Source organism: Giraffa tippelskirchi, chromosome 13 (genome assembly GCF_054371585.1).
Source record: "Giraffa tippelskirchi isolate mGirTip1 chromosome 13, T2T-mGirTip1v1.2.pri, whole genome shotgun sequence".
Taxonomy (NCBI): domain Eukaryota; kingdom Metazoa; phylum Chordata; class Mammalia; order Artiodactyla; family Giraffidae; genus Giraffa; species Giraffa tippelskirchi.
Genome location: NC_137287.1, coordinates 102,145,924 through 102,159,969, shown reverse-complemented (window position 1 = coordinate 102,159,969; position 14,046 = coordinate 102,145,924). Strand labels below are relative to the sequence as shown.

The following is a 14,046-nucleotide window of genomic DNA, read 5'->3' as shown; positions in this document are numbered from 1 at the left end:
ATGGGCAGGGAGGCCTGGCGTGCTGCAGTCCATGGGGTCACAAAGAGTCGGACATGACTGAGCAACTGAACTGAACTGAACTGAACTCCTCCTTGTAGCCCTTGGCAAGTCTTTGACGGGATTCTCTTCCTTTTCCATGCACAGACTTTGGAGCCTACAAAACTCTGGGTCCACCTTCCAACTCAGCTGTAGGGAGTTCCTGGGCAGGTCTCTGCCTCTTTCAGAGCCTCAGACCTCTTGTCCAGGAAATAGGAGTAATGTAGGCAGCGACACAGTCAGACTTCATAACCCACACGCAGAGTTCCTGGCACGTGCTGGCCTTAAGGATCTGCTTTGGTGGCTGGGCAGGGGTAAGCTTATCTCCACCCAGGGGAGAGGGAGGTGAGATACACCTTGCTCTGTGCTCAGCCATGGCCCTGACCTGGAGACTAGAAACCCAGGTCCTCCTCTATCAGGGCCTCTGCCCTGGGCATCTGCCTTCCGGGTCTCAGCTTCTCTATCTTTGGGCAGGGGACAGTGCTGCCTGTCTGGACATCCACACAGGGGTTCTCAGTTTGGAGAATTATTATATTCAGTCCACCTAACAGGCCTCTGGAGTGGGCACTGCTATAGCCCTTGTACAGATAATTTTCTTTATTTGTAGAGAAATCTCTATTTCTAGAGGCTCAGAGAGAGGAGAAGGGCAGAGGTGAGATTCAACCCACTTGAGAATCCCTTCCCCCAGCCCAGGGAGCATCCGCTCTGCTGTAGAATGGAGGGGGAAGTGGTTGAGTCCTTATGAAGCACCTACTGTATGCCTTTGGACACCTTTCCCTGTGACTGTGGTGAATCGTCCCCAACGCCAAAGAGGTAGGCACAACCATTCCCATTTCACAGATGTGGAACCGTGAATTGGAGAAGGTATGTGGCCTGCCCCAAATCACACATCCAGGGCAAGAGAGGGCCCTGAATTCCAGAGCTCCTCCCTCTGCCGTTTGCTGCCCCAGGTCCAGAAGGATCGAAAGGTACCATGTGAATGCGGGGGACAATTGCATCCACAAGCCGGCAGGCCATGGACACTGGGGAACGTCAGGCATGGCCTGTCCTCTCCTCATTGCCTAAATGAAGCTCCATATCAAGGCAGGGGTACACACCAGGACCCCGCACCCTGCCCGACTGTCCTACTGCTGGGACACCCCAGCACGTTTCGAGAGAGACGTCCCCATCTGGTTCTGATTCATTTATACTTAATTAATCAACATGTTGTTTTGTAAGAGTCACTTGAGATCTGAGAACCATTCTCAAGTCTTTTTGTCTTTCTTGTCTTGGAAACAGAAAAATTAGGTTTCATCAAAAAACAGTGATGTTGGAGCTTGACAAAGCACGGGTCTGTGGGAGCCAGGCCCTGAGGGTGACAGCTCAGCCTGGGCGGCTGCTGGGCCCAGAGAACGTTCCTCTTGACCTTGCAGAGCAAGTCAAACGCTGGGCCAAGAGCTCGGGCACGGAGGGGAGGTGGGAGAGGACCAGGGCAGGGCATCCGTCCACACTGGCCACTCCTCAAGGGCAGGCCCCAGGTCCGTTTACCTCGACACTCCCAGATTCCCCAACACAGAGCTTGACGCGGCGTCTGCCCTGTAGTGCTTATTGAATGAGCAAGGGAAAGAGAGAGAGAGGAAGGAAAGAAGAAAAGAAGGAATTAAAGAAGGAAGGGGGGTGGTGGTGGGAAGGATGGGAGAAGAAAGGAGAAAAGAGGCATTGCTAATATCTAGGTGCCTTCAGGACACATTCTCCTGCCAAAGTTAGACCAGAATGTCAAAGCTGGGAAGACCCTTGGGGATCTTGTGTGGAAGTTTCCAAGCAGCTATCTTATGAAAAATGGTCGCTAATCTGTAACTGGTTTGGGAAAGGTCCTACTCTCTGTCCTCTACTTCTTCACCACAAATGCTCTGATAAGTCCCACCATCAAGAACTCTGCTAAAGCCAGCAATGCTCAAAGCTATTTGGCCAAGGCTCCTATGACCACCTTGCAGAAGGTTACAGGAAGCTTTCTGCTACCCCCCTACCTCCACCCTAGTGCCAATGGGGAAACCAAGGCTGTGGGTAGGAGGTAGGTTGGGGGAATCCACTCACCCAAAAGGAGTGGAGGGTGGGGTGGGACTGAAATCCAAGGCTATCTCCATTGCACCTGACAGGTAAACCGAGTCAAAGCCTCTCTCTGAAGATGCTGCCCTGGACATGCATATGTTCCAGATGCAACAGATCAACAACCATGGGGAGGGGTACCAGCAGCCCCCTCACCAAACAGTGGCCTTGTAAGGTGCAGCCATGCCCGACCTCCTCACTGAGAAATTGGGGATGGAGGAGGGACTGGAAGTTTTCTTCTTGATTCTGTGTGTCTGTGTGGCATGTGTTTTAGAACTGAGAAGCACCTTAAAGCTCTTCTAAACCAGCTCCTCTTCAGATGGGGATATTGAGGTTCTGAGAAGGGAAGACCAACAGAGCTCAGGAGACACCTTCTCAGCATTATGTCAGATCGGCTGGGATTCAAGCCTGCTTTGCTACTAACCTGCTGGGAAACCTTGGACAATCAGTTTTTCTCTCTGAATCTCAGTTTTCTCATGCAGAAAATAAGCATCCCCCCAACCTCCCCTGGGCTGTTGTGAGTGATCAGTGACATGACGGGCAGGAAAGGAGAATGACTACTGCATTTGGCTACTCAACAGACACGCTAACTCACTGAGTCTTACCCACATCTGCCCTGTGAGTTGGATATGAAGATCATTATTCCTGTTTTTAAGAGGAGTTACTGAAGAGAGAGGTTTTTAAATTTTTTTTTTTTTTTTTGGTCTTTCTGAGAACTGAGAAAATCTTAGAGAGCTTCTAATAGACCCTCAGATGGGTAAACTGAGGTTCAAAGAGGCAAAGTGATGTCCCCAAGGTCACTCAGCTGGTAACTGAGGAAGCAGAGATTTGCAAAAGGCAGGCTGACTCCAGAGCCCATGAGCTTTACTGTAAAAGGGCCGTTCACAGAGCAGTGTCCCCGTGAGGTCACAGACTCACCTGAAGCCTACCCACCTCTCCCTTCCCCGGACCCCTCTGTCTAGTCACGCCTGGACCTGCAGTCCTTCAGGCCTCAGTCTCTCTGTCCCACCCAAACCCACCCCTCCATTCTCCCACAAGCACTCTCAGCCTCCTGTTTCACTCCAGGAGTGATTTTGTCTATTCAGGGCTTTTTACTAAAAGGGATTAGAAGCCCCCAGAGAGTAGAGTCTTGTTCTCTTTCCCAGGTAGCCTTGCTCACACCTAACACCAGAGCTGGAAAGAAAGAAGACACGGGGTCTTATTCACCTGCTGGTCAACTTAGCAAAGTTACTCAGCCTATCTGAGCCTTGGCACCTGGCTCTAAGAATAGGATGATCCCTATGTCACAAGGATGTGGTGGGGATTCCCTCCGTGCGTGGAAAACCCTGGGCACAGAGGCTGGCATTTGGCCCCCAACTCTCAGACTGCCAGCTGGATGGAGGTCAAAGGGCTGATGGCTCAGGTGTGGGACTCACTCACCCTCCTCGGCCCCACAGGCTCTGCCAACCCTGGCTCTGCAGGGACAACCTCAAACTCACCTCCTGGGACATTCTGACTCCCGCAGGGAGGGAACTTGGCAAAGACCCCCAAGGCGAGAGTGCAAGGGGCCCCTGGCTTTGTGCCCCAAGTACATTGATAATCTGAACCTTGGTTCATCCTCTTAGTGGCCCTAGGAGGTCAAGATGGAAAAACTGAGGATCTTGGAGGGTGTAGTTGTCTTCCAGGTCACCCTAGAATAACTGTTGTCAAACTCCAGTCTTCCTGAGCTCACGCAGCTCAGGCGCTCACCCAGGGAGAAACTACCAAAAAATACTGTCTTCTGGAAAGTCATGCAGAGATTCACGGTCTATACTGGGGCTGAGACCGGGGCATTGGGACTTCCAGATCAGGGCTCTTTATGTCACCTCCTGGCTCAGTGCGGATGCTTGGGCTGATTTCTGAGCCACTAACTCTGTCCCCTAGTCCCTTCGACCCCAGCCTGTGTCACCTGAGGCTTCTTATCTCTTTCTTTTCCCCCAGCAATACTATTATTAGAGGGAGTGGGTGTAAGGAGCCAGCCCTGCCAGATCTTTCCCTCCCTGGAGAGCCTTCTTGGTCCAGCTTGCCTTACAGTATCCTGGGGCCTCAGTCTTCCCATCTGTAGAGTGGGGTTGACAACAGTCTGGAAGAGCTAACGGCTTGGGGCGCCAGGCACCAGGCAGATGCCCCTAGGGCCACCCCTCGACTATCCCACTGCACTGCCCGGCCAATTTGCCGGCTGCCCCTCATACCTTGCTTCTTCCTTCGGTTCAGGGGGAGCATGTCCACGGCGTGGGCGACAAGCAGCAAGAGGCAGAGTGGCGCCCGCATCTGGGCAGCCTGGTCCAGGCGGGCGTGCGGGGCGCCCTGGGAGGACCGACGACCCAGCGGCTACCCTGCAGCGGGGCGCGGGGGCCGATCCCTGCGCATCCGCGGGCGCGGGGTCAGTCCCGCCGCCAGGGACCCGCCGTCCGCCCAGGGCCCGGCCTCCAGGTCGAGTGAGGGCGTTGGCAGAGCCCGGACGCGACGGGCTGGGAGGAGCTGGCGCTTCGGGGGCGGCGCGTTAACCCGCTAGGGGCGGGCGCGCGGTGGGGGCGGAGGGGGTCGCCAGGCCAGGGGCCGAGAGGTCGGTCTGTCCGGCTGTGAGCGCTCTGCCGTCGTTCCTGCACTGCCCCGTGGCGGACACAGGTATGGTCCCCCACACCACACACACAGGTACAGACGCTCAGACGCCAGGTGACCCTGTCCTGCCCTCAGCCTCTCCCTCCACCCCACCCTCTGCCTCGGATTTTCTTTTTCTTTCTCCTAAGCCTCAAAGTGACCAGCACCTCATAAATTCACCAGGGAAGGGGCCCGGGGCCTGGACTGTGTTTCCTCCAACCTTATCTGCAGGTTGGGAGCAGCTGGCCCAATTTTAACCCTTTCAGAGTCAAATTCCTCCTTCCCAACAAAGGGTACGGTTCTGCCTCCCGCCACCCTGCCCACTGAAAGCTGTAACAGTAATTAATAATACTGCCTGTCACTTTTGAGGCCTATGTCCTTGGCGTCGTTCTAAGCACTTTACATAGAATACAGTCTTCAAAACAACCCAGTGAGATTCTGTTCTGATGAACTCCACTTTACCGGGAGGGCGGGGAGGGGAAGCTCAGAGAGGCTGAGTGACTTATCTAAGACCACACAGCAGGTCACTGGTCTGTCTGGGTCCAGTGAAGGCACCCTTTTAGCTACTACTTGGGGAACTTACCCTTGACAGTCTGTTGCTGAACCGTTGTTCTTCCTTTTACCTGTGTGGTAATTTGATTTAAAAAAATCTCCATCTCCATCTCCAGCCCCTTATTTTCATCCTTAGTGAGATCCCCGGTGCAATGAGGACGTTTGAGGGCATGTCAGGGGAAGAGAAACACAGAGAGTGAGGCCACTCTACCCTGGCTGGTCTTCTTCGATAGGTGTCCATGAAGACCAGCAAACCACCTAGTAGGGATCTGGGTAGAATGTCAGAGCCATCCGTCCGAGTGGCTCTATTCTACAGATGGGCCACTGAGGCCTAGGGATGGGTGGTGCCTGGGCCAAGAAGCCCAGAAAATCTAGGGCAGAGGTGGGATGGCATCATGGCCTCCCAGCATGGTCCCCATCCATCAGAGCCTACCAAGTCCTCTTGTTCTCACCTCTTTGATCTCCGTCTTCCTCTCTACACCTCCTTTCACCCCTTTAATCCCAAAGATCTCAACTCCTTGCAGTATTTCACAGATGTCTCCAAGTCTCTCACACCTTTGAGCCTTTCATGAATGATCTCTTCATGGAATGTTGGCCTACATTCCATCCCCCTTCCCCGCTGGGTAATTCAGGACCCATCCTGAATATACCCTTCATCCAGGAAGGCTTCCCTGATTCTCGGGCCAGTCCAGGGCCTCTTCTGGGCTTCCACAATCTCTCTGTCACAGCTTGGATCACATGAGGTGGTAACTATAAATGTGTCTGTCCCTTCCTCTGAATTGTTAACTCTTTAAGGCCAGAGATGAGGTCATATCCGGATGCCAGAACCTGGCTCATGCTGGACACAGAGCAGGTATGCAACATGTTTGTAGAATGAATGAATGAATGAGTTCTCCAGATGCAAGAGTCTCTTGGCTTATACATGGAATTTGGGTATGCAGAGAAATAAGGTGACCCTAGAAGATCAACTTTTGGGAAATTGGAGAGTCAGCCTGTAGTCATCCAGGTGGCTCAGTGGTATAGAATCCACCTGCAATGCCGGAGACCCGGGTTCAATCCCTGGGTCGGGAAGATCACCTGGAGAAGGAAATGGCAACCCACTCCAGTATTCTTGCCTGGAAAATCCCATGGACAGAGGAGCCTGGTGGGCTATAGTCCATGGGATTGCTAAGAGTTGGACACGACTGAATTACTGAGCATGTACACACTGCCTGGAAAATTCCTGATATCCTCAGGGCCTGTCTCCACTCTAAGTTACCTCCTCTGAGGGGCCTTCTCTGAATACTCCAGACAAAATAGGATGCCTGTGCCCTTTATCTGCTGGTCCTGTTTTAATGCCTGTAGTACCAAGCACCACCAGGCCTGTTCATGTTTGAAATTTGCTTGTTTGTGAGTTCCATGAGGGCAGGAATCTTCTATTTTATCCTTGTGCTGGACACATAAATTGCTAAATAAATATCTGTGAAATGAAAAAATGAATGAGTGTGTGCCCACTCATCCCTTGATTCATTGTGGGACTTCAAGTACCTCCTATTCTCTCTCTTGGCCTTAGTTTCCCCATTCATTCAGTGGCACAGATGAGATTTTGTGTTCTCTTCCGATCCTTTCAGAACTGGTATTTCTAGGGTTCTAAGAGCCAGAATTCAGGCCCCCACCCAACCTAGAGCTGCTCAAAGGGTCTTGGGTTCTCTGTAGCTGTAGTGGGGAAGGAGTCTGGGAATCCCAGTCTGCCATCCAACCGCCCTCTCCCAACATAGGGAGGACATCAGGGTCAGTGGTGCTGATGGCAGAATAGGAGGTGCACACTCCAGGAGCCGTCAGTTAAGGAACTACTGGACGCTGTCACAAGTAAATGAAGCTGGATATAATGTCTGCACTGCATTATGCTCAGAGTGTGTATTCCTGATCAACAAGTCCTTCTTTGCAGGATAGCCAGGACCTCAGTTCCTTCCAGCTTGTGCTGTGCTGTCTTTGTTGTTGCTGTTTAGTCGCTAAATTGTGTCCTATTTTTTTACGACCCCATGGACTATAACCCGTGCCTCCTGCATTACAGGAGGATTCTTTACCACTGAGCCACTACATGGCTTAAAGCCCACTGTGGAAGGGGCAGGGCATGGAGGACCACCTATGGGAAGTAAAGAGCGTGTCCTTCCATATCTCATTGGTCAGAACTCAGTCATGTACCCCATATACCTGCCAAGGTGGCTGGAAAATATAGTTCTAGCCATGCCATGTGCTAAGGAGGAAAAGCAAATGTTTGGTGAACCCTGGCCAGCTTGCCCCATTGGACCACTCTCACCCCCGTGATGTGGTGTCTCCTGTCTGTGTCACTTAGGGCCGCTATGAACTCTTCTTCCTAAGGAGCCAGAGGACCTGGCTTTTCTTCCAGGTGAAGCCCAAACTCCTCCTCAGAGCATCAAAGGCTGCTGGATGGCTCCTGCTTGAGTGACTAACTGTCCCAGTTTGCCAGGGACTGAAGAGATTCCTGGGATGCAACTTTATCTCATGTACAGTTTTCTGTAACCATCACCACATCTAAACACCTAATAGGACCATTGCAACACTCCCTTACTCATGCTGTTCTTTAGGGCTGCACCCACTCCCTCCCCTCCACCCTAATCCTTAACAAACCACTAATCTGTTCTCCGTTTCTATAATTATGTTGTTACACTTATGTTATATAATGAAATCATGTGGTATGTGTCTTTTTGAGACTGGCTTTCTTCACTTAGTATAATTTCCTTGAGATTTGTCGAGGTTATTGCATGTGTTAATAGCTGCTTTTTACTACTGAGCAGTATTCCATGATATGGATGTTTCATATATTTTGCTTAGCCATTCATCCATCAAAAGACATTTGAATAATTTCCAGTGTTTGGTTATTAAGTATAAAGCTACCATGGACATTTGTGTACAAGTTTCTGCCTATCTTTTTTGGCAAATGTCTGTGAATGTCAGACATATTTGCCCATTTTAATTAGATTTTCTTAATTGTTGGATTTTAAGAATTCTTTTTACTATATGTTATTTGCTAACATTTTCTTCTAATCTACAATTGGTCCTTTCATCCTCTTGCCAGCATCTTTCATAGAGCCAAGGTTTTACTTTTGATGAGGTTCACATGATCAGTTTTTCCTTTTTTTTTTCCTAAAAGTCTTACAGTAGTGGTTTGTTTATTTATTTATTATTTTTGGTTGCGCTGGGTCTTTGTTGCTGTGTGCAGGCTTTCTCTAGTTGCAGCAAGCCAGGATTATTCTTCATTGCAGTGCACAGGCTCCTCATTGCAGTGGCTTCTCTTGCTGCAGAGCACAGGCTCTAGGAGCATGGGATTCAGTAGTTGCAGCACGGGGACTCAGTAGTTGCAGCTCACAGGTTGAGCTACTCTGAGTCCTGTGGGATCTTCCCAGACCAGAAATCAAACCCATGTCCCCTGCATTGGCAGGCGGATTCTTAAGCACTTTACCACCAGGGAAATCCCAGGTTTACCTTTTATGGATCATGCTTTCGGTGTCAAATCTAAGAACATTTGCTGGTCCCAAGTCTCAAATATTTCCTCTTATTTCTCTTCTAGACATCATATTGTTTTACATTTAAGTCCATAGTGAATTTTAAATTAATTTTTGTATAAAGGGTGAGGTTTAAGTCAGGGTTTGTTTTTTGCCTATGGATGTCCAATTACTCCAGTATGACATGCTGAAAAGACTGCATTACCTCCATTGAACTGCTTTTGCTCTTCTGTCAAAAATTAATTGGGTATATTTATATGGATATTTTTCTAGGTTATTTATTTTATTCCACAAACTATATGTTGTCTTGTCTGCCAATACCAAGATTATGGTAGCTTTCTAAGAAATTTTGAAATTGGGTAGACTGATCCTACCCATTTTATTCTTTCTCAGAGTTGTTTGAGCTATTCTAGTTCCTATGCCTTTCAATATAAATTTTATAATAATTTTGCCTATGTCTACAAAAAATCTTGTTGAATTTTATCAGAATTACATTAAACATGTAGATCTATTTGGGGAAAATTTATATCTTAACTATGTTGAGTCTTCCAATCCATGAATATGTGTCTCTCCATTTTTTGAGATCTTCTTTGATTTTTTAAAAAATCAGTGTTTGGGATCATTTTCAGCATATATATGTGTGTGTGTGTGTGTGTGTGTGTGTTATTAGATTTACACCTAAGTATTTCTTTTCTTTTCTAAAAAAGCAATTGTATTTTTAGTTTTGCTGCCCATTTGTTCATTCCTAACCTATAGAAATGCATCTGGTTTTTTAAAACTTGAAATTTGGCTGATTTACAATATTGTGTTAGTTTCTGAGGTACGCCAAAGTGATTTGGTTTTCTTATATATATATTCTTCATCTTGTTCTTTTTTTTATTATAGGTTATTATAAGATAGGCTTCCCAGGTGGCGCTAGTGGTAAAGAACCCACCTGCCAATTCAACAGACCTAAGAGACATGGGTTCGACCCCTGGGTCAGGAAGATGTCCTGCAGAAGGGCATGGCAACCCACTCCTGTATTCTTGCCTGGAGAACCTCATGGACAGAGGAGACTGGCAGGCTATAGTCTGTAGGGTTGCAAAGAGTCAAACACAACTGAAGCAACTTAGCACACAAGCACACACACATAAGATATTGAATATAGTTCCCTGTACTATACAGTAGGACACTGTTATTTATTTTATTTTTAAGACTTTTTTTTTTTTTTTTTTCTCTGCTGTGCCATAATGCTTTTGGGATCTTAGTTCCCTGACCAGGGATTGAACCAAGGCACGTGGTAGTGGAAACAGAGTCCTAACCACTGGACCGCCAGGGAATTCCCCTATTTTATATATTGTAGTTTATATCTGCTAATCCAAAACTACTAATTTATCCCACACACTCCCTCTTTTCCCCTTTGGTAACCAAAGTTTGTTTTCTATATCTGTGAGTCTCTTTCTGTTTTATAAATAAGTTCATTTGTGTTATATTTTAGATTTCACAGTAAATGATACCATATGATATTTGTCTTTTTCTATTTGACTTACTTCACTTAGTATGATTGTAGTTCCATTTATGTTGCTGAAAATAGCATTATTTCATTCTTTTTTGTGATTGAGTAGTATTCCATTGTGTATATATACATACATGAATGTTGAATCAGCCTTTCTAAACTGTAATAAACTCTGCTTAGCCATGGTGTATGATTTGTGTGTGTGTGTGTGTGTGCATGTGCACATGTGCACACTCAGTTGCTCAGTCGCATTTGACTCTTTGCACCCCTGTGGACTGTGGCCTGCCAGGCTCCTCTGTCCATGGGATTCTCCAGGCAAGAATACTGGAGTGGGTTGCCATTTCCTCCTCCAGGAGATCTTCCCAACCTAGGAATCCAACTTGTGTCTCCTAGCATCTCCTGCATTTGCAGGCAGATTCTTTAGCACTGAGCCACCCGGGAAACCCATATGATTCTTTTTATATATTGCTAAAATCTACTTGACAATGTTTTGTTAAGGATTATTGCTTCTGTATTCATGAAGGCTATTGATCCCTGTGCATTTTTGTGTACTGAGTATGTCTGATTTTGATAGTAACACTAGCACTAGTAGCACCAGAAGAGCCAAGCAGACCAGAATAGAATTGCAAGGGCTCTGGAAACCAAATGGTCATTGCAACTGCAGCCCCCAAAGTAGGTGAGAACCTATATGTACACCTAAACAGTGAAACTGCCTGCTAAAGTTAAAGATTTAAAGTAGGCCTAGATATAATATAACAGCCCAAATGTCTAGGATATGTAGAAAATTAACTGTCATATCAGAAACCAGAAAACCATAATTTGAATGAGAAAAGACAATTAACCAATGCTAATATCTGATGATTCAGATGTTGGAATTATCTGACAAGGATTTTAAGACAGCCATAAAAAAATGCTTTGAGAAGAAATCACACATTCTTTTGAAAAAATGAAAACAGAAGATCTCAACAAAGAAATAGAAGTTAACTAAAAAGAACCAGAAAGAAATTTATAAAACTGAAAAAATATTTGAAACAAAAACTTTGCTAATAGAGTCATTAACAGAGTGGAGATACCCAGTGATGGACAAATACCCCAGCTCCCTCTTTCAGCAAGTTGGGGAGCCTGAGGCATGGTCTACGCTGTCTCCCAGAACTCCCCAGCAGGGCTGAGCTCCTGTTGTGCCCGGTGGTAATTGTCTTGATGATCCATGGGTTGCCTTTAGGTCCTGTTTCATTCATTCTCAGCCCTGTGTTTCCCAAGATCAATTCCCGAGTAAACTTCTTGAACTCCAGTCTGTGTCTCAAGGTCTCCTTCTCAGCAACCCAAACCAATACAGTATCTTACTAATTCTTCTGACAACTCTTGAGGTGTGCAGGTAAAAGCAATGCCTATTTCCGAGTAAATCTTCACTAATAATTTTCATTATCTATACCTCAGTTTCATCATTTATAAAAGAGAGTCAGGCTTCCCTGGTGGCTCATACGGTAAAGAATCTGCCTGCAATGCAGGAGACATGGGTTTGATCCCTGGGTTGGGAAGATCTCCTGGAGAAGGAAATGGCAACCCACTCCAGCATTCTTGCCTGGAGAATTCCTTTGACAGAGGAGCCTGGTGGGCGGCAGTCCATGGGGTCAGAGTCGGACACGACTGAGCAACTAACACACAAAACAGAGGCGCCCCAGCTTCTTCCACTGAACTTTGTCTTGCTCTCTTAAATCACAACCTCTGCAACAACCCCTGTCTTTCTTCTTCACTTGGGCTATTTTTTCCCAGGGAAAGGCTGGTAGCCTTGGCCCTGGGATGCTCAGGCAAACAAAGGCACTGCTTTAAGCCAGCACCACCCCCCTCTTCGCCAACCCCAGTGGAATCACAGCCTCCATGGTAGGTAGGGGTTATTGTTTTTAATACCAGTGTGAAATAAATTGAAAAATTACCCATAAAATACAGGTTTTCAGCAGCTGGCCTGAAATTTCTTTCCATAAACAAACAAGTTTAAAGAGATGTCTTAATGCCACCCGCCAACTACTCCCCCAGTCTTTTATGTCCCCATGTGGGAGTGGGGTCTGCTGAAAGTCTCTCCTCCCGGGCACAGGCAGGCTGCTGGGAGCCACGGGTCATCCCTAGGCCCTTTGCTAACCTGCATCTCTTACCGCAGTCTGTCTGCTCTGTGAAGAACCTCTCAGACTCATCCCCCACCCCTAGATCCCATACTGAGCATAGACTTGGAAGCCAAACTACCTAGGTCTGAATCAGAGATTTCATAAATATTTTTAAGCAAATTACTTATCTCTGCCTCTGTTTCCTCTTCTGAAAACAGGGATCATGTTAGTACCTACTTCATACGGTTGTTTGAGGATTAGATTAAATATATATGAAGCTCTTAGAACAGTGCCTGGCACAAGGCCACTTGGTGTAGTTGTTAGCTATTATTAGTTTTACAGGCAGAAGAGAAAGTAGGATAGAAGATGGAATAGGAGGCTTAGTGACATTTAGATTTTCCACAGTGAGCCTTGTTTGGGGTTTCCTCTGGGGTGTTTATGTAAACATCTGCCCAGTGCCCTGCAATTCGCAAAGCTTGCTGACATCTGCTCTTTCATCCCGCCTGACATTTAACTGCAGAAGGATTCAGGGCATGGGTGATGATTAGCCCAGCTTACAAAAAAGGAAACTGAGGCTTAGTAGGTGAACAGACTCTCCCAAGGTCTCGGAAAGTGATAGACACCTATTTGGTGGTTCGAGGACCCAAGATGAATCCTGATCCTGGTTGTAACACTCTACCTAGATTCTCATCATAGACTGAGCCTTGGTCCTTCATCACACACTGATTCTTGACCCTGATCTTAGACTGAATCATAATCCTGGTCCCACATGGGGCTCTGACTCCATTCTTGATCATGGACTGAGTCCCAGTCTAAGCTGTCATCTTGGGATCAGTCAGAACCTTGAATATTGTTTCACAGTAGATGCTGACTTCAGGCTCTGATGGAGCCCTGATCCTGTGACAGACTGAATCCTGGTCCTTCTTATAGCCTAAGTGATACTCCTAGCCCCATACTGACATATGATCCTGGTTTCATACTGAGCCTCCGCTCTGGCCCCAGACAGAACCCTCAGTGGGGGTCTCTAACCTGGGACAGTATTTCTAGCCTCTTCCTGCATCTGCTCTATGAATCCCAATTTCCCATCTTCCCCAGGATTTAGTCCATCGCCTGGAAGGCAGTGGGAAAGAAAACTGCTCTCAGCACCCTTTGGAGAAGACCCAGGCATCAGAGCAGGATTTACAACCTATTACAGGAGGCAAGACCCTCATCTCCTTGCCTGTGTTTGCAAACCCCCCTAATCCCACCCAGAGCCAGCCTCGAAGACTCAAGTCCTCCTGATGCCAGAACTCTGAGGAGTTCTATTGTTTGGGTGGCTTTCAGTTCTGATTATTTAATACAGTTGTTCATGGTTTTACACTCACAGCCCTGGTCCGCTGGGATTGGGGTTTTCTTGCTCTTGCGGTTGAAGTTGTAACACTTTTTCAAACAAAGGGAAAAATTTTAAAACAACAGTGAAAATATTTCTAAAACATGTTCACCATCAAGTTGATCTCTCAGTAATTGGCTGGGGGAGAGAAAGGAAGGACAAAGAGAAGTTTTGCATAGTTGGGGGAGGCAGATCTCTGTTGGGCTGGGGCAGGGGTGCAGGGACCAGCCTTGGCTCTGGGGAGATGCAGGGGAACAGAGTTCAGAAAGGTGGAGGAAAAACTCA

At 47.4% G+C, this 14,046-nt stretch overlaps 1 protein-coding gene across 1 annotated transcript in view; it reads right to left on the bottom strand.

Moving 5' to 3' along the window:
- RSPO4 (R-spondin 4) overlaps nt 1–4,585 on the bottom strand; it is a 32,553-nt gene extending 27,968 nt beyond the window's left edge. The window contains exon 1 of the mRNA XM_081552336.1: nt 4,332–4,585. Coding sequence (XP_081408462.1) covers nt 4,332–4,410 — 79 coding nt within the window. The 5' untranslated portion in view covers nt 4,411–4,585. The remainder of the gene's footprint in view (nt 1–4,331) is intronic.
- Between the last annotated feature and the right edge of the window lie 9,461 nt (nt 4,586–14,046).